We start from the raw sequence: 21,350 nt of genomic DNA on the forward strand, positions 1-21,350 counted from the left end.
TCAAATGATGAGCTTTCGCTGTTTCAGTATTCGTCTGAGCACGCAGGAGATGACCCATTTCTTCTTACGTCCTCCACCGCGACCTTTTCTGTGCAAAGCCGATATCAATCAGACTCAATCTTATCAACAAACTGCATTATGCTAACAGACAGCCACTACATAAATGTAATCTAGCTAATTAGCAAGAGTCTGCAGCCATGCTGGCTGTGAGGCTGTAATGCTCACTGTAATGAAACGCAAATGATAAGATGGATAAAAACGGAGGTCCGAAGCTGGTTTCCCTTGAGCCTCAGTGCTGGGGCAAATGTCAAATAGTAGTAGTTGTCATGCTCATAGTGATGATGCTAAAGCAATCATGTTTAAACAGGTATAATGTACACCATCTTAATTAGAACGCTAACCTTTGCTAATTAGCACTATGAAGCTGATGTGATTGTCATTAGTTTTGCAGCAATTTGGACATGAACCAAAGAATTGGACAAAATGAAACATCAGGGGATCATCAGATTTATCCCAGATCATCTTGTGGGCACAATCAACGTCTGTACCAAACTTCATGATAATGCATCCAGCACTTGTTCACTTTGAAACCAAAGTGGTTGACCGACAGATATTTCCATCCCTGGAACCACATAACAAGAGCACAATTAGCAAATTTTGCCATTGAACAAGTTTTATATGATTACAAAATGCATTACTTGTAATGAAAGGATTCTAAAATCTATCCAGATAATGTAGAAAAATGCTTGTGGTCTGTGGTGATGCCTCCTATCGGGACCCTTTAAACCCTTTAAGGAGTGGTGCACCATCCTCAATGAGTGCAGACTTGTGCTGCAGGGGTTCAGGCTGGCACAAGGGGTGGAAAACATAGTTGGAAACTTTATAACATGTTGCCCTGCAGGTCACAATCCAGAAACTACTGTTAGGGCCAAGTATTATTGATCAGTTGTCAAAAACACCTGCTGACTGGGGTTTCGCCGGAGTCTCAGTTTCAGCACACAGAGAGCAGAGCGGCACTTTCCTTTCAGCTCCATGTGATTATGTGTTGATTTAACCTTTAAACTGCTGCCGTTCTTTCCTCCATCCTTGGACCCTGAACCCAGCTAAGTGTTGAGAAATGCCAGAGTGTCACTATTTAAACAGCGATGGAAGAGTACCCATCCAGGCTTTAACCTGACTAATGATCTCCAGACTGGTGAGTCAGTGCAGAAAGCACAGGTCACACATTAGCTTACAACCCACTCAAATATTTCACCACAGGGGAATGCAATCAAAGGTCTTCTGAGTGATGGTATTTCTGTCAGAGCCACTTCCAGCAAAGTTTATAATGCCTTTAACAAGCAGTGCAACAACTTTGGCATGCGGTTTCTCTAATCTGGAAACTCCCTGCTGGTCAACAGAGGATAATCTGCTTCATAAACAACATTAAGTCAGCACTTACAATAAAAGATTAGACAGTTAACAACAGCACAAAAATATCTGGTAATAGTAAAAGCCTGATGTGACAATAATGAGCTCTGAGCTGGGTGATGAAGGGGATTGGAGTATAATGGCCGTGGGAAGGAATTTAATTTTCACCCAGTCAAAACAAAACTTTATTTACTACAGATATACAGTATACATTCAATACATTATTGCATGCACAGCCCATACTGTATTTCATTTAAGTGTGCAGATTACAGACCACCCAACATCAACATTAGTCAATTATTTTTTTGTTCAGATCAGATATCAGATACAGATGACACAGATAACAGTGTCAGCCTGGTCTCTACCTTTTTATACTGACCCGACCTCACCTGCACGCTGTTATCGGCAAAGGGCGACACACCCACTGGCCACAGGTTGGAGCCCAGAAACATCCCGACCACAGCAAAACACGAAGAAAGTAATGAAATACAGGCAGAGGGCAGATGAATACACCGCCACACTTCTGGTGCTCTTAAGTGACGAGAGAGATTCATTCTGTATAAGCCATTTCATTGTTTTTTAGGAAAATTCTGCACAGTGTAACTTTGAAAACCTTCTGTAACTGTGTTTATATAAAAATATCTATATCTATCTATATATAGATAGATATATAGATTTGTAGTTGCTTTTCATGATTATTTGGGGCACTTAAACTGCAAAAAAAATTACAAAACAATGACCGTTCTATTGTCTCCCTGTGCTACCTCGCCTTAAATAAACTATGTGATGTGGGAGTGACCAATCAGCTGCCAGGGTTTTGGGCGTGGTCATCTGAGCAGTCCTCTGGGAGATGTGGTCAACTGATCTGGGTGCAGGAGGTGCAACATGTCTTTGATTTTTCCTGGATGAAGTATTTGATGCAGCTTTTTGTCATTTTTGAATCCTGAACACACTCAGACATACAGATGTGCATTCATTTGACCTCTGCACTGTACCTGTGGAATAAAGTGGTGAAACAGTATCCTGCTGTTGGTCCTGTGTGGTTTCATTTTTTAAGGAGAGTCACAGGTGAAATCCTCTTTTTGTTTTAATTTTCTCAATCAATCAATCAATCAATCTAAGAACATAAATTCAGTACAAATGGGAAAACTGTACTTTCACATTTTGGCAAAATCACAAAATCAGATCTGCCTACAGAGCAGTGCATTCTGTGTTTCTGCACTTGAACTGGATTTCCAAAAATAAGATGTGAGCCACAGTCACAGGCTGCTTCACAAATACAAACCTCCTCTGTATGACCTAAAGTCACTGATCAATTCAGTCTAAAGAGTTAAACAAACGGTGAAGAACGCACAAAGCTCGGTTCAAATAATATTGTTTCGTGTTATTTTGGCCGAGGATCAGTTCAGTATGCTGTGTCATTAACTTGCTGTTATGGTAACAAGGGCAGAGGTCACAGACTGAGACTATGACGCTGGGAAAGTAGAGAAGAAAACCCTCATGCCCCGATGAGGATGATTTGTTTTTGCCTTTCTCCCCTCTCACTTAATTTTCTGTTTAAAGGAGCCCTCCACTGATTTTTGACCATTCTTGTTAAATCTGACAACTTTATCAGGATAAAGTGCTAAAAACTTGGAATTTCGCTTTAAATTCAGCATATTTTCTATTGGAATAAGATCACCTCTATATACAAGACATTCAGTCAGTTCAGTCAATGATGAATAATTATTGACTTGTTTTTCAAACATGCATCACAGTCATTGGCTCAGCAACAGCTGTGTGGCTATAACGTCCAATCATATTCATGCAGGTGCACTGCGTATGTGGAACCTGACACTCATTATTCCTCTGCAGATATGCTCAAGCCTCAGCTGTACTTCATGTTTAGTGCTAATTTGCCAGTGTCAGCTTGCCAACATGCTAAATTAAAATGGTTAACAGTGTAAACTTCATACCTGCTTCACGTCAGCATGGTAAAGTTTTCATGTTAGCATGCTGATATTAGCATTTAGCTCAAACCACTGCTGGTGCCAGGGAAAATTCACATGAACACACCCTCAAGTTGGAACTCAGAAAATCTGCGAAAACTTTGGTGCACCGCTTTGACGACTTTGACAGATATGATGTGGGCCATACCTGCACCTGAACCCAACGTGACCTAGATTAGTTCAAAAAGTTAAAATATAACGCATCTTGTTTGTAGCGTCCATGCTGTTTCCACATTACGACTTAAAGGTTCATGAACACAGCACTGTTGGCAGAACAACTTCCTAACTCGGGAAATGGGACGATCCAAGGAACATGTGAATGCACTCTAAGCACAGCCTCACAGAGCCGCTAGCTTGTGTTTATCATAGATATCACATACATACATATTGATAGAATGCTAGGTATGTTTTCTGTTGCTCATTTGGAAGAACCTTTTCAGGGTTAAATATTTAATAAGACTGAAGACAGTTCTACCAGCTGGTATGTCAGATCTGTGATGCTTTTTGAGGAGACAAGACACAGAAAAAGAAACAAAAAAAACATGAAATGAAATGCAATGAAAAACATACGAAAGCAGCAGACATTTGTTTTTTCTCTTTCTAACACTGTTCTTCTTCCCTTTCCCCTCATTAGCCTCTTTTTCACCATCCTCCACTCACACAGAAACAGGTGTAGCCTGCAGGATGGAACAGCTGTTGCCGTGGCGCCAACTCAGCGAATCAGGTCCCACGTTCCAACAAACCCTGGACAGAGTCTCAGGTACCTCCCTCTAACTCTGCACAGCTCACAACACCTTCACACCTTCTTCCACCGTCTCATCCCCCTGCATGCCAAGAGCTGCTGCTTGTTTAGGCACAACATCAGCACCTCTGCGCCGGTCCCTGCCGTCTGTTTGTGCTGGTGTGTGCAAGCATGTCTGCGAGACAAACACAGCAAACTGAGTGGCGTCGCGGCGAGCCGACGGTGCATCAACACAGATGAGATACAGGCCCGTGGGATGCTGAGCAGCCAGCCCCCCGCCCCGCAGGCCGGGCATCTCCGTCTCTGTTTCTGCCTCGGCAAAGATCAAAACCTTGTCGACAAAAAAAGTAACCACCCCCTGCAACCCCACCGCCGTATGACTGTCCCTTCATCTTCACATCCCCCCTTTTCCGCCATCGTCATCCCTTCTTTCCCTCCCTCCCTCCCTCTGTTGGTGCCCACTGCCTGACTGTCTGCTGTTGCAGCTGCTGCCAGCCTGGCTACGATCACAACACACCAGGGAGAAGACATGGAAGAAGAGACGCAGGGAAAGCAAAACAGTGGAGGGAGTAACAAAAAAAAAAAAAGAGTAACTGAGAGGTAGATTGTGTGTTCATAACGTGGGAGGTGGCGGCAGAGTGGGAGGGGGTGTAAGAAGATGAGGAGGCAAAGCTGGCTGGAGGTTTGAAGATGAGGAATGGGGGAGGGGAGACAGAGGACGAGAGGAGGAAGGAGGCAAGAACGGAACAAAAAATGACAAGACGAAAGATGGGAAGGGCTGCAGAAATGAGGGCAAGAGAGGAAGAATGAAATATTGGGAGGACGCAGCTGAAAAAGGAGGAAGAGCCAGTGCAGGAGAGTAAGAAAAGGCACGAAACAGAGAGCGAGATGGGGGAGAAAAGGAACGAGCACTACGAGAAAGAGGGTAATAATGAGTGGATGAAAAGATGCGGGCTGCTGGAGGTAAAGGGAGATGACTGGAGGGAGAGCTTTTTGTCATTTTCCTGGCAGCACATACCAGATGTCTTTGTATCTCAATGGGTCTCTCCATTTTCCTTCGGCGTTCACACATCTCGTCTCTCAAGAGATTTCAAGCACAGGAAGGCATAAAACACATACATACACACACACACACACACACACACACACACACACACACACACACACAACAGCCCTTCAAACTCCCTCATAACCTGACATCCAAGTATATTTAGTTCAAATACAATATGAAATTTCAATCGCAGACACGTACAGCACATGAAAATGCTTTTAAAAATGTTGTTTCTCAATGACAACCATTTGGGTTATTTATCTAAAAGTAAATAGCTTCGCTAACCAGTTACATCCTCTGCATTCATAGCATTTCAATACATAAACAACAGTCAATTAAGGTGAAAAACTGATGCACACCAGAGCGAGACATGCAGCGAATCACTGGGTCTCTTCCCCGTTCCCCCATGCTTTGATATGGAGGTTGTAGTGAGTATGCTCCCATGTCATTGATACTGTGCTTTGGCTCCACTTGTACCACCACAGGCCATCGGGGCTCTAATCCTGAGCCGCTCAGTGGCACAGTTTCACCCCGCAGCCATTCACTTTGTCTCCACACAAGCGCAGCTGCCAGATTCGTGTGACCAGGCAGCCTCTCTCTCAGAAGAGATTGAGGTATTAAATGAGGTGGCTTTCTCTTGCCTCTTTTTGCTTGGCGTATGTGTGTGTGTGTGTGTGTGTGGCATGAAAAAAGGGAGTTCGTACAGTTTGGGAATTCACAGAGAGGTATGAGCGTCTTTTTTTGTGACTGATGACAGATTTTAACTTCTATGGTTGCTTTAGTTTTACAAATTGCTCAGAGCCAAACTGCTTTTATGTGCCACAACTGCAAAACATCGGGCTGTATGTTACAACAGACCTAAAAACGGCTGTACTCAGCTCTACAGCGAAGAAAAAGAGAGTCCCCTCATGCCTTGATCACTTTGGTGATTTTTATTCACGACAACTAGATTGACAAAACCGCAGATGCGTTTTGTCATGACACATTCATCAGAGCACGATGCTGACGAGCCAGCTGTGACGAAGGCCTCCGAACAAAACGTGTCCATAAAAAAAAAACAAGATGATTGTTGTGACATCTTTGCCCACAGTGTCGCCAGTTTGCTGTATCTATTTTGGAGAAACCAACATGTTCAAGTGTGTTTCTACTCCTCTTATACTTATGATGCAAAACAACCACCCACAAGCAAACAAAAAAAAGCTTCATTTAACTTTCAAGTGACTCATCTCACCTGATGCTCAGTTTTTCACTTTTAAGACAATAAGACCGAAAATGACAGAAAATCACATTCAAAGAATTTTCTGTGACACTACTTCTGTGATATTGTATTTGGCCATATTTCGATAAGATTTTGGTTATTTGTTCAGCCCCAGATAACACATTATAAACTGAGCAGCGTTGCCAGTTTCATGTCATTGTATTACACTCGACATCCATGAGTTATGGATGGACTTGAGCTCTCAGTGGGCTGTCCAGGAACAATACAACATGTTTACATCTCAAATCTCTCCACTCCTGAACATAAATGTTGAATAAAACATGACATTCTAGCATTGGCTCCCAGGGCTACAGACTCCATACAAACATGCCGTGGACTGCCCGTTGTTTGGCTGAAGTGTCCTCTACTTGACTCCACTACGAAAGTGGGTGAAGGACTTTCGGCTCGGGGGACACCCAGCGCCTTCTCTGCTTGGCCTGACTCCCCACTCTCCGTGCCAGGCTGCTGGCAAACAACAATGACCCTCTAACAGCAGAGTCAACAGCCACCGAACATACAACAGCCCAGGAGGTGCCAATGTGAGTGTGAATGTGTGACATTACTGTGTTGGTAATACGGAAATGTACAGCTTTGCCCCCTTGGCACACAAAGTCATATTGTACTTGTATTCGGGAGCATTATTCCACAAGAATCTTTGACTTAAGCAACCATCACCACGATAGCTAAAGTAAAACAAGGGCAACACAAATGTATTGTTTGTGTTGCTCCAGCTGAGTGGCTCCCCCGAGTTACACTCCTTTGTCATCTTGACTTTAATTTCAGACGACCTCTCGTGCCGCGGCTTCTCGGGCACTTTGTCTGAGTGAGGAGCTGAGGTGAATTTGAGGCGATGACGAGGAAAGGCGCTGCCTGTAGCATTTAACCGTGTGTGCTTACTGCTCTGCAGCTCCACTGCACTGTCTGCCTGTCTACCTGTCTCAGAGTAAAATACTCTTTAGGCCTGTTTTGCAGAAATGGACTGAGAAACACAAGTATATAAGTAGTAGTATATAAGTATATAATCCACTGGTGTACAGTATGTGTTTGCATACTGTGCTTGTGTGTACGAATACAGTTTCAAGACCAAAATGTGACAAAAGCAAACATTTGTACAGCGATCACAAGCAGCAAATCAATCCGCAGTACTGCAGCTCCACATCAACAGTGGTGTGTTTATGACTACCACTGTTACTCAGCTGTATTATGCAAATTCATAATGTACAACATACAGCAGGAGGAGGTGTGAATGTGTGTCAGTGTGTTTGGCAGGTCCACAGAGAGCCGGAGCTGCAATGCAGTAAAAGAGAGCATCCGGGAGTCGCTGTTAACTGATTTCAAATCAACTTTTTATCGACCAGTGGAGAAAAACATTTGTTATGTGTGTGTACGTGTGTGTGGGCGCATGCATGTGTATTCGTTTGTGCTCACGCAGCCATTGACTGGTGTCACTGTTTGGTTTAGTTGTGTCACTGTGGCTCTCCCTCTGTCTCTCACTCACTGAGACAGACTGAAACTCAGCAGTGTTTCCTTCTGACAGCGAGGCAACACAAACATCTGTTAGCAGTGTGGCCGAGTTCACATGGTGCCAGAGAACTGAGAAAGAGTCCAAAGTCTTTTCAACAGTCCACACTCTCAGACTCGTCCCTGTTTTATGTCATCAGCCTGACTGCGCTATAGATATGAAAAAGTAAAATCAACCCGAGCACAATGTATAACATGTCCTGTATTGCATTCTGGTCTGATGAGGCTACCATCAGCGCAGAACTCAACATCTCTCTGCTTTTCTCCCTCCTGCTGCAGCTGTCAGAATGGACTGAACGCTACTAGCCGCTAGCGTGGTTACACAGAAAGACAACTAGGATATTAACTTATTTCTGTGGGTCACTCAATGTAACTGGAGCTAATTTGAATTGAGAATCATTTACAGAAGCTGCAATTTATTTGAAGTTTAGTAGACCTACAAGACAATTAGGAAGATTTATGTATGCTACATCTACTGCGACTCAGGCCGTCATTATAAAGAAATGTTTTGGGGTCAGATTATCACCTATTACGAGCCCTTTACATGCTGGGGCTCACATGGTTCCAGCTGTTCCATAATTTGTGCATTTGACTTGAACTTGAGATGTATTGGTATAATGTGGCTTACAGTACAGACAGACACTGACAGCGGAGAACTGCAGCCCACAGTCCATCAAGAGCGTTAGCCTTAAATCTGCAGCCAGCTCACTGAGCAAAAGAAGAATGGTTTGACCTCTTCTCAGACTGGCCTTATACTTCTCCCTACTCCTGCATTTATCTCTCCCTCCCCCCATCCATCTCCCCATTCCCTTTCCTAACTAAGCCTCCAGGGGTTTCTCTACAGCCACTGCATTCCTGCTCTGCTCCTCTGCCCATCCTGCCTGCATCTCTCCGCTCTGTCATTCACGGCCTACAGTCGCCCCTCGCTGCCTGTATCGCCCACCCTTCGTCCACCATCCCCCCTGCAGTGACTCCTGCCATTGTGAGCTCTGCTCTCACTCGGTCTTGGGCTGCTGTGTGAGAATGGGGTCATTGTTGCCCTGTTGCAGTGTGTACATGAGTGTGTGTGTGTGTGTGTGTGTGTGTGTGTGTGTGTGTGTGTGTATGATAGTTGGAGGGTGAGAGTTATCTGCCCTAGTGCCAGCATGTCCTGCTGTCCGGCCTCCATATGCACACAGACCAACACACTCAAGTGCACACACACCAAGCTTCCCAATAACCTGTAATCCTAATTTTCTATACATTTCTAAACATTTGACAATGCCTGACGAGGATCTGTCGCAGCAACAGCTTTGCAAATGTAGGTATTACTTTGTTCATATATGCACACATGGAGAAATGCTCTCCACAGTCTGCAGTAGTCATGCATTTTGTTTATTTGTTGCATTATTTTGGGGGAAATGTAAAAAATTTCCCAGTTTAGGTAATAATTAAACTAACGTCAGCTTTGTTGTGTATTTCAGGTGGATGCACATCAGTTACACCTGGCTGTCAGTGCGGATATCTAGTCATGACTTACCTCACCATAAGAGTTTGTGTCATGTTGTTATTTCCTGATGCCCAAATCTCCAAATGAATTAGTAATACAGGCTAGGTTTGAACTTACTAACAGATGGTGCAACCAGCTCCAGGTCTGCATCAGTGAAACTGGTTTTACAGCAATGTGATTTTAATTAGTGCTAGTGTGGTAATAATACAGCAATTTCCAATTCCTTATTTCTTCCACTTTTTTGGTTAAAGAACCCCAGACTTAATTATGCGCCGCACCACCAGCAGCACATCTGAAACTAATCTATACCCTTAATAATAAAAGGAGCCATATCTATACATATCACACATATCCCTCAACTGCACGGCCATGAAATACTTCATCACCTCAGGCTAAAAGACGTGCGATAGCGGCCTCTTCCTCTCTATTTTGTGGGCCAGCCATATTGCTAGCTCACACTCCGGTTAGTCACAGTCTCGGCCTCCACCGCTCTGTCTCTCTGAGGGATTAGCAGCCGGCACTGGCCACCACTCTAATCCTTTCCTCAACAGACTCGCTCTTATATTCTCTCTCTCTCTCTCTCTCTCTCACACACACACATAGCCAGATGCAGGCTTTTCAATGACTCTTAGCCATATCTCACCTTGCTAATCTGTTGACTAGTTATTATAGCACTTATGCGCAGCGCTGCTGCTGATGTCATGGTAGCCTGTTTAACACATGAAGAAAAATGAAAAGAAAAATCCCAAAGAAACGGCCCTGTTATTACATCAATTTGTCTTTTCTTGCTTTGTAATCTAAACTCTCTCTGAGCAAACAGCATACTTGACAAGCCTGCTTTGAGACACCATTCAGATGATTGTTTACTGTGTAAACATGGCTTCCATTTGCAGCTACAGCAGTCAAAACACTTAATATAACAGTGAATGCCAAATGCGCTCTGTCTTATTGTGTGTCTATTAGCCTCTGCATTCACACTTTATCACCACAGAAGCTTCACCTAAATCACCATTTACATCCACCGTTGATTAAGTGTTTCATTAAGGTGAAGACGACTTATCTAAGATGTTGAAAGGGGAGGACAAACATGAGCCATTTGTATGTCCACAGTGAGACATTGTCAAGCTCTATGATGTTTACTCTATGTACGAGCAGGCTGCAGGAACAGATATGACCTGTGTTGCTGCAGTGAGCAACAGGTGATCAGCTCACCTGTATTGTCTTACCTGCAGCTGACTCACCGCCTCTTCAGAGCTTCTATATAAAGTGTCAGTGGCTCTCAGTGACGTACATGTACCTTAAAAAGGAACCATGGCAGAAACAGAACAGACCATAATGATCTCAACTCAAGGTCCGCTTGCTCAGTCGTTCTGGAGCTTTTTACCGTATCACACAGTGCTCATCATGAACTGTCCAGCTCAAGTTAATATATGTGTTTGATTTTTAAGAAGTTGGAGCTTTAATCATTATCTGTTAACTGCACTGTAAAATTCTCAAACAAATACGTGATCAGTTACAAACCTTTATAACTGGAGCTGAGCCACAAGTAACAGATATCTCAGGCTAGGAAAGCCAGACAAAGCCAGATATCTCAATACACTCCAAATAACTCCATGACGAGACTGTTACTCATGAATTTTGGCACTTTGGGAGGATTTTTTTTTCTAAATTATACAGATAATTATCACCAATAAGGTGATGACATTTATTCATTCATTTCATTCAACTACGACTAACTTACTTTAGTTAACAAAATTGTATTAATTCTCAGGCATCCTTAAAATTAAGAAAATAATGTGATATTGTGATAGCCAGAATCAATATTTGGTCCCATATAGGGTCAAAACGATTAGTTGATTGATTGCCTTAATCTTGCAACAACATGGATAGTCAATTGATCAGTCAATTGATTTTTCAGCAAAAAATGTCAAAGATTCACTGGTTCCAGCTTCTTGAGTGTGAATAGTTACTGGTTTTCCAAGTCTAACAAACTGAATATCTTTGGGGTTTTGGACTATGGGTAAGAAAACCAATCAAGAAATTAATCAACAGATTAATTGATGATTAAAGTTGCAGCTCTTCTCTCACACAGTAACACTGATATTAAATCATTACACTGTATCTTTTATGTTTGTGGTGATCAAGGGCACTGAGTGTTTCCACTGTTTCTACTTTAATCCCACGCGTCAATCAAGCCAATCAAGGAGGACTGTTGCCCTATGCTTTGAGAATCTGGAGGCTGATCCAGGATCAGAGTGACAGGTAAGACATGACCACAGGTGGCAATGACCTGCCAACCCACAAACATGCTGTGACATCACTCTAAGGAGGTCATGGTAATCAGATTATCCCCGTAACACCGACTCACTCACCACTGAGCGCCTGACCGACAGCAACACTCAGCAGGTTAAAACACAGAACACGCTCTCCCACGTGCACGAGGACACGCCTTAAAAAAAAAAAAAAAACGCTTTCACTCTGCTGGGATAAAATTAGATGAAAGCAGTGCGACTGAGCTGGAAATAAAATCCCAGTGTTGTAAAATGCTTGCAAAGCTTCAAACACACGTTGAGCACACTGAGCAGTGTCACGTTTTGCCTTGATGAATTCCTCTTCTGTGGGAGAATAAAGTCTGTTTACTGAGCACAGAAGCCGGATGATGGAAGACAGCGGAGAGGCTCGGGGGCCTGAGCTGCTCTGTAACCGCAGTGATGCCAAGTGGTCGGCGGTTTGAAGAGGACACCTGAGACCAGCGCACCTGGACAATGAGCTGAGGTGTAACCCTAAACTGAGATGAACCGCTGTTTATCCCCCGCGCTCTCCTTCTCTCGCTCTTTCCCATCAGTCTCCTCTCTCGCTTCATACATCTCAGCTCCCTTTCTTCCATCCCGTTATTCTCCCAGTGGTGGAATGTAAGAACTTTGATCAAGTACTGCACTTAAATACAACTGTGAAGTACTTTTCTTGAGTATTTCCATTTTATGCCACATTATACTTCCACTCAACTACACTTCAGAGGGACATATTTACTCATAATGCTTAGATTTGAAGAAGAATCAGATTTAGATTGTTAATGCAAAATACAAATCATCTAATAAATTATCATATGTTATTATCAGTCAAGCTGCCCAGCAGTATATAAAGACAAAATACCCCCTCCTTTACCAGCTGCAATATTGAAGTGGTGTACACATTAACGCATCAATAATTATCATTCATTGATTATTAATCAAGCAGTCCAGTAAAGTAACATCTATGATTCTGAAATGGAACATTCCGCATAATTAGTTCTCAGTACTTTTTACCTAAGATTTTGAATGCAGGACTTTCACCTGGAACAGAGTATTTCTACATTGCAGTATCATTTCTTTTACTTAAGCAAAAGACTTGACTACTTCTTCCAACACTGTATTCTCAGAATCTGACTGACTGCCTCCCTCCACTCTCCCTCTCTTCACCCTCCTGGGCATCACCAGGCTAATTCAAACATCCGTCAGTATGGGTGGGCGTCACAGTCTAATCACATACTTAACGATTACCACCCACACATGTCCAGCAAGAATCATCATTCAAGGGGAAAAGAGGGCCCAAGCCCTTCCTGAGACATTCCTGCATTTCTTCAGTTGCTATTTTCACACAAACAATACTCTAAATTGGGAGACTGACATTTTGTGCAGCAGCTGACAGCGGCTAGCAGCTGTATGACTCAGCGACACAGAAGCAGGGCCCATGTCACCATGGAAAAGGCAGCGTTATGGTGTTGTTGCCAAGGCTCTGCTGTCCAATACGCATCTGATCCCCCATTACTCGTTACACTGGAGCTGCAAAGGGAGGAGGGAGAAATGGGGAAGAGGCCTGCGTGTTTAAGAGTGAGGCGCGATAGAAAAGTGAGAGACTAAAGAAGTGAGGGATTGAAGATTAGGAGACATTTCAGCAGCAAGTCTGTTAGAGCTCCTCTTACTTCTGCTGTCTCCCTCTTTAAAAGGACTTTAGTCAGCATCCTGAACACTCCACCCATATTTATACACTCCCTCCTCCATCACTCATATCACTTGGGATAAACACACACCTGCATGTCAACCTGCATGTATACATACACACACACACACACACACACACACACACACACACACACACACACATACACACACACACACACACACACACACACACACACAATTGCACTTAGATGATCACTGTGTGTTATGTCTTTGATGCACCAACAACTGCAACTGCGTCTTTAAACAGCAAGTAGCACAAAGGACCAAAAATAGCACAGTGAGTTGCAGAGCAGAACTGCTCTCCTTGAGGAGGGGAGGAAAGAGGAGGAGGATGAAGAGCAGGAGGAGGTGCAGAGAGAGATGACAGGGAAAAGATGGCAGAAGGAGACCAGCTCTCCAGGACTTAGGCCTCCCTGCTGGCTTCAATTTAACTTTCTCATCCAGCGTCAGCTCGTGGAGACTGAATTCAGTGACAACGCTTCACATAATCACATTTCTATGAAAGTCATGAAATAATAAGGAGAGGGCTGAATGTTTGTACATTTGTAAATGTCCACCATGCCTGTGAATTCCATGTAGGCCGATCAGAGACACTACACACAGAACAACAAGACCACAAACATGTCAATGTCAGAGGTGATTCAGTTAATTCGGGCTGCAAACAACAATTATTTTCATTATTGATTAATCAGCTGATTATTTCACGATTAATTGTTTAGTGTATAAAATGAACCAAAAAAAAAACAATTTCCCAAAGTGAAGTCTTCAAACTGCGTCTTTTATTCATCCAACAGTCCAAAACCCAAAGACTCTTCATTTACCGTCATAAACGACGAACAAAAGGAACAAATATATTTAAGAAGCTGCAACCAGGAAATGTTTGATATTTTGGCTTGAAAACAGACTGAAATGATTAATAAATACATTACTGAGCTTCAGAGGCTGATTTCATTACCTTTGGACAGAGCCAGGCTAGCTGTTTCCCTCTGTTTCCTGTTTTTGTGCTAAGCTAAGCTAACTGTCTCCTGGCTACAGCTTCACATTTGCCACTCAGGCATGAAAATGGTGTCGATCTCCTTATCTTGCGCTGTCTAACAAAGATAATAAGCGTATTTCTCAAAATATCAAGCTGTTCCCTTTAGGCTATGTTTGTGCCTTGCAATATAAAATGCATGAAAAAATGCCCTGATGCCACTGTTAGCATTAGCCAATTATTCCCACCTTGTGTCAATATCACTGTCACAGACTTATATCAGAACACTTCATGTGTTTGAACTACTTGTTTGCAATAAAACCACAAAATACTGTTGCCCTGCCAATTTCTTTAGAAATAGATGAGAGGGGGGAAAAAAACAATACTCAGTTGCCAGTTTATTAGGTACAACTGGCTAAAAGTCCAGTACATCAGTTCTGTAATAAATGCTACCTTCATGAAGGTTAGAGTCTTCTGCTTTTGTTGGATGAGTTTCAACAACTCATGATTCACCTCCACTAGCTGTTATTTGGCTCTTTCAACCACGTATCACACTTCTACTGTTGTAATATTTCTGCTGTGCTCTCTTGTCTACCTCATAATATCAGTGAGCGTAGACTACATAGTAGACAAAGCTTTCAGTGTAACGCGATATAATTCAGCAGCACCACAAACTACAGTCTCTAAAATGATCAGAAAGTTGAATCAGTACTGTAGACCTGTGTTGTGTGAATCTGTGGGAATTTTTCTTGTATTTGAGTCTATATTATATACATACTGTATGTGTGGCCTGTGCCTGGAGTTTGACCCCACCTGTCCTCATTAAACCTCTCAGCTGTGAGTAAGATGATACATACAGATGAATGAGCTTTAAGGTTCATTATTCACCTTGGAAATTGTACTGTGACAAAGAGGGTCTACTGAATGTAAATATTCTGGTGCTTTGAGACACACTATGATCACCCATCCTGTATATGACCACCTGTTACTACGTGTACATCTTCGGTCACATGAAAAACTCCACCTACTGATGAAGACCACAACATGTGTCCTTGTTGCTGTGTTTTATGCACATAATAAGTTCTGCTTTGAAAATAGATGCGTTCTGTTTTTTTTAATTTATCTATCAATTAACCTCCCAAAACAACTCCCCTCTTCAGTTTTCATAATGTTCTCACAAGTGTTATGAAATTCAAATCAGATATTATCTAATTTGTTTATTTACTCAGAGGATAAGTCTCACATATTTTCAGTACTTACTATTGCTGGACTTGAGGTCTCTGTGGATGATGGGTACGAATGCCTGGTTGTGCAGGTAGTCCATCCCAGTAGCAATCTGGACCGCCCAGTTCACCAGAACCCTCGGAGGAACCTTCTTTCCAGCAAGCGCTCGGTTCAGAGCCCCCCCTCTGGCATACTCCATCACCAAGCACAGGTTGGGTTCCCGCAGGCAGACCCCACGGAGGGCGATTATGTTGGGGTGCCGGAGCATCCAGAACAGCCTGGCCTCCTGCCGCACACTCTCTGCTGTGACACTAATATCCTCATCAGGGTCTTGCCTGGCAGCTTTTACTGCTACTTCTTCTTTCCGCCATACTCCTTTGTACACCTTTCCAAACCCACCAGCTCCAATCACCTCCTCCAGGAGCAGTTCTGAGAAGTCTATCTCCAAAGGGCATTCACCCACCCCACCTACCACCAGCCCTCCTGCAGTCAGCTGCTGGTAGTTGGCAGCGTCCCCCTTCGTGACATAGTTGCTTGGAAAGATACCCACCTTGTCCTGGATCTTACCTGTCCACCAACCCTCGTCCCCAGATACTTTGGAGTCTTTGGAGAGAACCTCAAGAAGGTCCCCACGGCGCAGAGTTAACTCCTCATCTGCTGTGGCCTCATAGTCAAACACTGCCGTCCAGTAGGGGTTGGGGTTGTTGGCCCCACAGCGGTGACCAGGGTGAGAGTCTGGGGAGCCAGATGAGGAGATGGTGGAGGAGTTCCAGCTGCTACCATTCTCCACCTGTAAGACCGGGGCCGGAAACATCGGTGGCGGAGGGGTCATATTCGGAGGCATGGAGGAGGAGGAGGAGGTAGTAGAGGAGGGGGGTCCGGGCGGGATTAGGCAAGGGGGAGGCGGGGAGCAGCAGCCCCCACAGCTGGTGCAGGACAGGGGGGCTGCTGTGCTGCTCGCTCTGCCGTATGGGTTCATGGCAGCCTGACTGCTGTTTGACGCTGTAGGTCTGCCCTCTGTCAACTCAGGCACAAAATCCATACGGGGCCCATTGACAGAGACGAGGTGTCCTCGACCATCAGTGGGGGGGAGAGGGGATCAGAGGATCAGAGAGCTGCAACTGCTCTCCCCCATCACCACATCTCGCTGTTGAAACTGTGCCAAATCCTGTCACCGGTTGCTGCTGTGCTGTTGCTACGCAGTGTGTAAGTAACATGTATTCCCAACGGCAAGTTCACGCAGGGACAATGTACATCAGGTCAAACAATGACACTCAGCTGAGCAGATCCATGAGTGTACCCCCCCACCCCCCGACCCAATTGACTGCTTCCACAATTGTATCTTTTAGCAAGCTGCCACAGACTCTCACAGGAGATGGGAATATGTGTTTATCTAAGAAACAGCAGGTCTGATGAAGTCCTTCAGTCTAATGAGTTCTTGATCAATGAGCGAGTTGTGAAATTAAGTCAGGACATTATTTTTCTCACTGGCCTCTCAACTGCTGCCTACCATTAATAAAACATTTACATACTCGATAACAATGTCCTACATTGCCATTACAGTAAGAGTTTATCTAAATTTAAGACAAACGTAATCAAGGCTCATGGTTCAGAGTTTTGAATCCTTTGCCCTCATAAATACATAACCTCTTCTATATCAACATCAGCCCATTGGGAATTAGTCTTGACTCCGGAAGCTACACCCAAAGGCAATAATGAAACCGCTTAATTTTACTATGAAATATGGACTATTTAGGCTGCCAATAAAAACAGAAGTCTGTGTTTGAGCTGAGTAAAATCCTCTGAGCAGGGGTCCTCATTATTTCTCATCCAGCCCAGCGTAGATTCACCTCCCCCGCCAGCCATCTCCATGAACATGGGCTGTTTTCTCTGCTTCTACTGTGTTTGGAAATATCCGCGGATATTCGCCCTACATCCCGACAAGCCGGTCCAGACTAAATCCTACATGCATGGTCACTCACGAGCCGGTTCAACGTCCCTGAATAGATTTTATCAAAGAGGCCCCGTCCATTTTAAGACAGCAGGGGAATAACAGAAACAAGCTCACGCCAGGTATTCAATACAGAGCTGAAAAGTGGCACCGTGTTCAGCAGCATCCGGCCAACTCTGAGCACAACAAACCCGCCTCCGTCTCTGCGCAGCGGCCTGGATCAGTCGCCTCTGAAGGGTTACATTTGTGATGGTGACGAGTCCCCGACTGGGAAAGAAACTCTTCTTCACTGGAGGCAGTAAAGGGATGCCAGCATTTCTCATTATCCCGCTGCGTCGCGAGCACGCGTGGCAGTTTCAGATCATCAATCAATAGTGTTGTCGCGAAGGTGCGGGGTTGTTTAAATGTCCACAGCTTCCTTAGGAACGACAGAAACCATCATACGGTGGCAACAAGGTGGAAAAGATTCTCAGCGAAGGTTTGCATGGAGGCATTGCAGCATTACAGTATCTCTGATCCGAGAGGACGAGACGAAATGAAGCGATGAAGGGATCCACTCCATGTTTCCTCCATCAGAGGATCGACACCCCGTCTTAATACTACTACTAATAATAATAATAATAACAACAAAAACGATAATAACAATAACGATAAGAATAATAATAGTAATAATAACAGAATATGGTTGTTTATTATGCGCGTAAAATGTTGTATGTATCCAGTCTCCTCTTGCGTCTTCCGCCCCGAACAGCTTCAATTTTAATACGTAAACAATTCGCGTTTACTGTAACCTAACCTGGACACTGAGGGCAGCAACATCCACCGACATCGTCGCATGGGCGTGTGGTTGCATCCGAGTAAGAGGGACCATCCAGGTCAGTAACCCAGTTTAGTGACAAATGAAAACGCTCCCGGGAGTCCCTGCGCGTGCTGCTCAGCCAGCAGTCCGGAGGTCCATCGCACTCAGCCAGGCTTTATCTCCAAAAAAGACGTGACATTTCGAGCACCGAGCTGTCAGTCTGTGGGCTGACTTTGCATCCGAATACACCGGGGTGCCGTTCACGTACGTACGGACAAGTGCTTCCTCTGTCACTGATCTACAACACACAGGGATGGTTGAAGCGCGCACGCTGCTTACGCACCCACGCCCATCACATGCGCGCAGATCGCGGCGCAGCTCGCCGCGCAGGCCGGAGAGGAGGACGCCACGGCCTGTTGGAACGGGGCTGGGCAGTGCTGGTGGTGATGGTGTGAGGTTGCATTGTGGGTAATGTAGTTTATGAGGGATCTCCTGCTGACCCACATCATTTTGGCAGCTCATGACCAAATAATTAGCAATGGTATAATCATAAGGAAAATGATGGGTGTCATCAAAGATATAGTTAATTTATCCTGCACTGCAGTGCGTTGCCCTATTGAATGAAGACCAGCAGTTATCATTGTGACAATGGATTGCAATGATTGACTTAATTTATTCTCAGTGAAAAAACGTATCTTCTTTCCTCCACACATGGTCTGAGTCAAAGGCCAGCAAGAAAACACCACCCCTGTAGGTGGCAGGGATTGAGTGTTTGGCTCAAGAACACTATGAGGCAGTTTGAGGCCCAGTTAATCCAATATTCTTCTTATTCTTTCAAGACTAGAATGAGCACACACCTGCAAAAATGTGCCATATGTTTTTTTTTTTTTTTTTTTTTTAATGCAGGAGAACATAAGGTGAGGAAAAAAAATGTCGACATTCTTCTTGACATTGCATAAGACTGGGTCTTTCTGAGAACACATTAGACATTATATGACATGGTTGAGGGTCTTGTACACATGTATGTCATGTGTGATGATGTTATTTTAGTCTAAAGCATAATAATTATGTGTCAGAATTTCATTGCATTTCAGAATACAATCGATTGATGGGTTATTCAGACAATATGTAGCAGTGGTAATCACGCACATCAATTTTTGAGCTATACTGACCCCTGGTGCCCTATGAGTGAAACACAAGTATTTAGTGGTGGTCCAGTGTTCTGTGCATTTTCAGAAATATGCAGTGCTGGAAAGTACTACATTTCACAGGATATTGTACTTGCTTCATTTACATGACAGTTTTAGTTGCAAGTTACTTTTCATTTTGAATCTTTACACAGAAAACCTATGATTCACTTCTAAAATAGTATGTAGTTACGGGTTCAACAACAATATAGCAATAGATTGAAAGCATGGTTGTCAAAATTAGGCCCACCTCGACCCGCTCCAACATCAACAGTAATGTTATAGCAATAATAATCAGATAATATAACACATAATACAGTATCATTTCAATGAGTTCTTACACTTTTGATACTTTAAGTACTTTTTGTGGCTAATACTTTTATACTTTTACTTAGGTAAATTTTTGATTGAGTATTTCTACAGTGTAATATTGCTACTTTTACTTCAGCAAAAGATCCAAATATTTCTTTCATAACTGGAAATATTGGTATCTTTTGAGTTATACTTAGTTCTCATCATCTGAGCAGGACCTACAGTTTCAACAATTGTTTGCCTCCTTAATCTACCTTTTACCCCTTTTTTAATGTGTCTAATGAATGTTTAGCCTGTTGTATAACTCACACTTTGGAGATTCATATTTGTGAGCTCACCGTGTGTTTGTTTTTTTCTCTTTCTTTTGGTATTGATGTATATATTGATATGATCATTACCAGTTGACAGTCATAAAAAGTATTTAAAGATTAAAATTCATCTTCACCTGTACTTTAATAAATTGATTTATCTTTTAATTTTCAGGTCTTTTCAGGATTCCCGCCCCTCAAACACATGATTAGATAATTCATGAAAGTGAAATGGTGATTTAACAATTACATTTTTTTTTATCATTCATGTATATTATGTTAATTTGCGAAAGACCGTAACTGACGTCTCACAGGACTGATTATGTTTAGCAGCCACAAGGTTGTGCTATTGACTAATTTGTGTAAGATGCATAATCAAAATTTGATCATGCAGCACGATTAATATTCAGTATGCCTCTCTCGTGTTGTTTCTATAAGTGCTCACACTCACATGTTGTTCCCGTGCCTTTAATGTTCACAGTAAACTCTGTCACATTTACCAGATGGTCATTAAAACTACGTGTGTGTCCACAGTCCCAGCAGTAGTAGTCTGCTGCCCCCTGTGTGTTACTATCAGTAGGTTGCGCCAATCGGAGCTGCGCATGCGCAGTGAGCGTGCGGGCGCAGCTTCGCCGTGGTTTCGGTTGAGCATTCTTGGCAACGTCTCGCTCGGTGAACAGGCAGTCGACCGTCGGCCAACGAGTGTTTCCACAATGTCTGGAGAATTATTTTAACGGAGTAGGAGCCGAGCGGAAACACCGGAGCAGCGTGAGGTAAGACGTGTGCTCTTTTGGTTTTCTCTTAACAGTTTTAGTTGAGCAGTGCGGGCTATTCAAAAGCGCTGAAAAGTGACGAGTGAACTAAACGTTAGCGAGCAAGGCGAACGGCGAGAGGCAGCGGAGCCGACCAACTTCAGTCAATGCAGAGAGCAGGCTCCTTACTACGGCTACTGCTTAGTCTGAATATCGTTACTACTGAAAGCCGCTAAAACCGACTCAGGGCTTCGCTTCGACCTCCAGCCATTCAACGGAGCAACGTTACATATATACACTCAAATATGCCGCTACCCCCAAAATTTTAACTACCAAATATTCTACAACCTTCCTGATCACAGGGGTTCCAGTGCGCTTGCGCAG

General features: G+C 43.6%; 2 protein-coding genes across 3 annotated transcripts in view; one reads left to right on the plus strand and one right to left on the minus strand.

Moving 5' to 3' along the window:
- The window catches only part of map3k10 (mitogen-activated protein kinase kinase kinase 10), a 33,270-nt gene extending 14,605 nt beyond the window's left edge, over positions 1 to 18,665 (minus strand). For both annotated transcript variants that reach the window (XM_076734631.1, XM_076734632.1), the window contains exon 1: positions 15,694 to 18,665. In XM_076734631.1, the coding sequence (XP_076590746.1) occupies positions 15,694 to 16,699 (1,006 nt within the window). In that variant the 5' untranslated portion in view covers positions 16,700 to 18,665. The remainder of the gene's footprint in view (positions 1 to 15,693) is intronic.
- Positions 18,666 to 20,860: 2,195 nt separating this feature from the next.
- sipa1l3 (signal-induced proliferation-associated 1 like 3) overlaps positions 20,861 to 21,350 on the plus strand; it is a 69,346-nt gene continuing 68,856 nt past the window's right edge. The window contains exon 1 of the mRNA XM_076736086.1: positions 20,861 to 20,987. The gene's annotated coding sequence lies outside the window, so the exon portion shown is untranslated. The remainder of the gene's footprint in view (positions 20,988 to 21,350) is intronic.

Source organism: Chaetodon auriga, chromosome 7 (assembly GCF_051107435.1).
Source record: "Chaetodon auriga isolate fChaAug3 chromosome 7, fChaAug3.hap1, whole genome shotgun sequence".
Taxonomy (NCBI): domain Eukaryota; kingdom Metazoa; phylum Chordata; class Actinopteri; order Chaetodontiformes; family Chaetodontidae; genus Chaetodon; species Chaetodon auriga.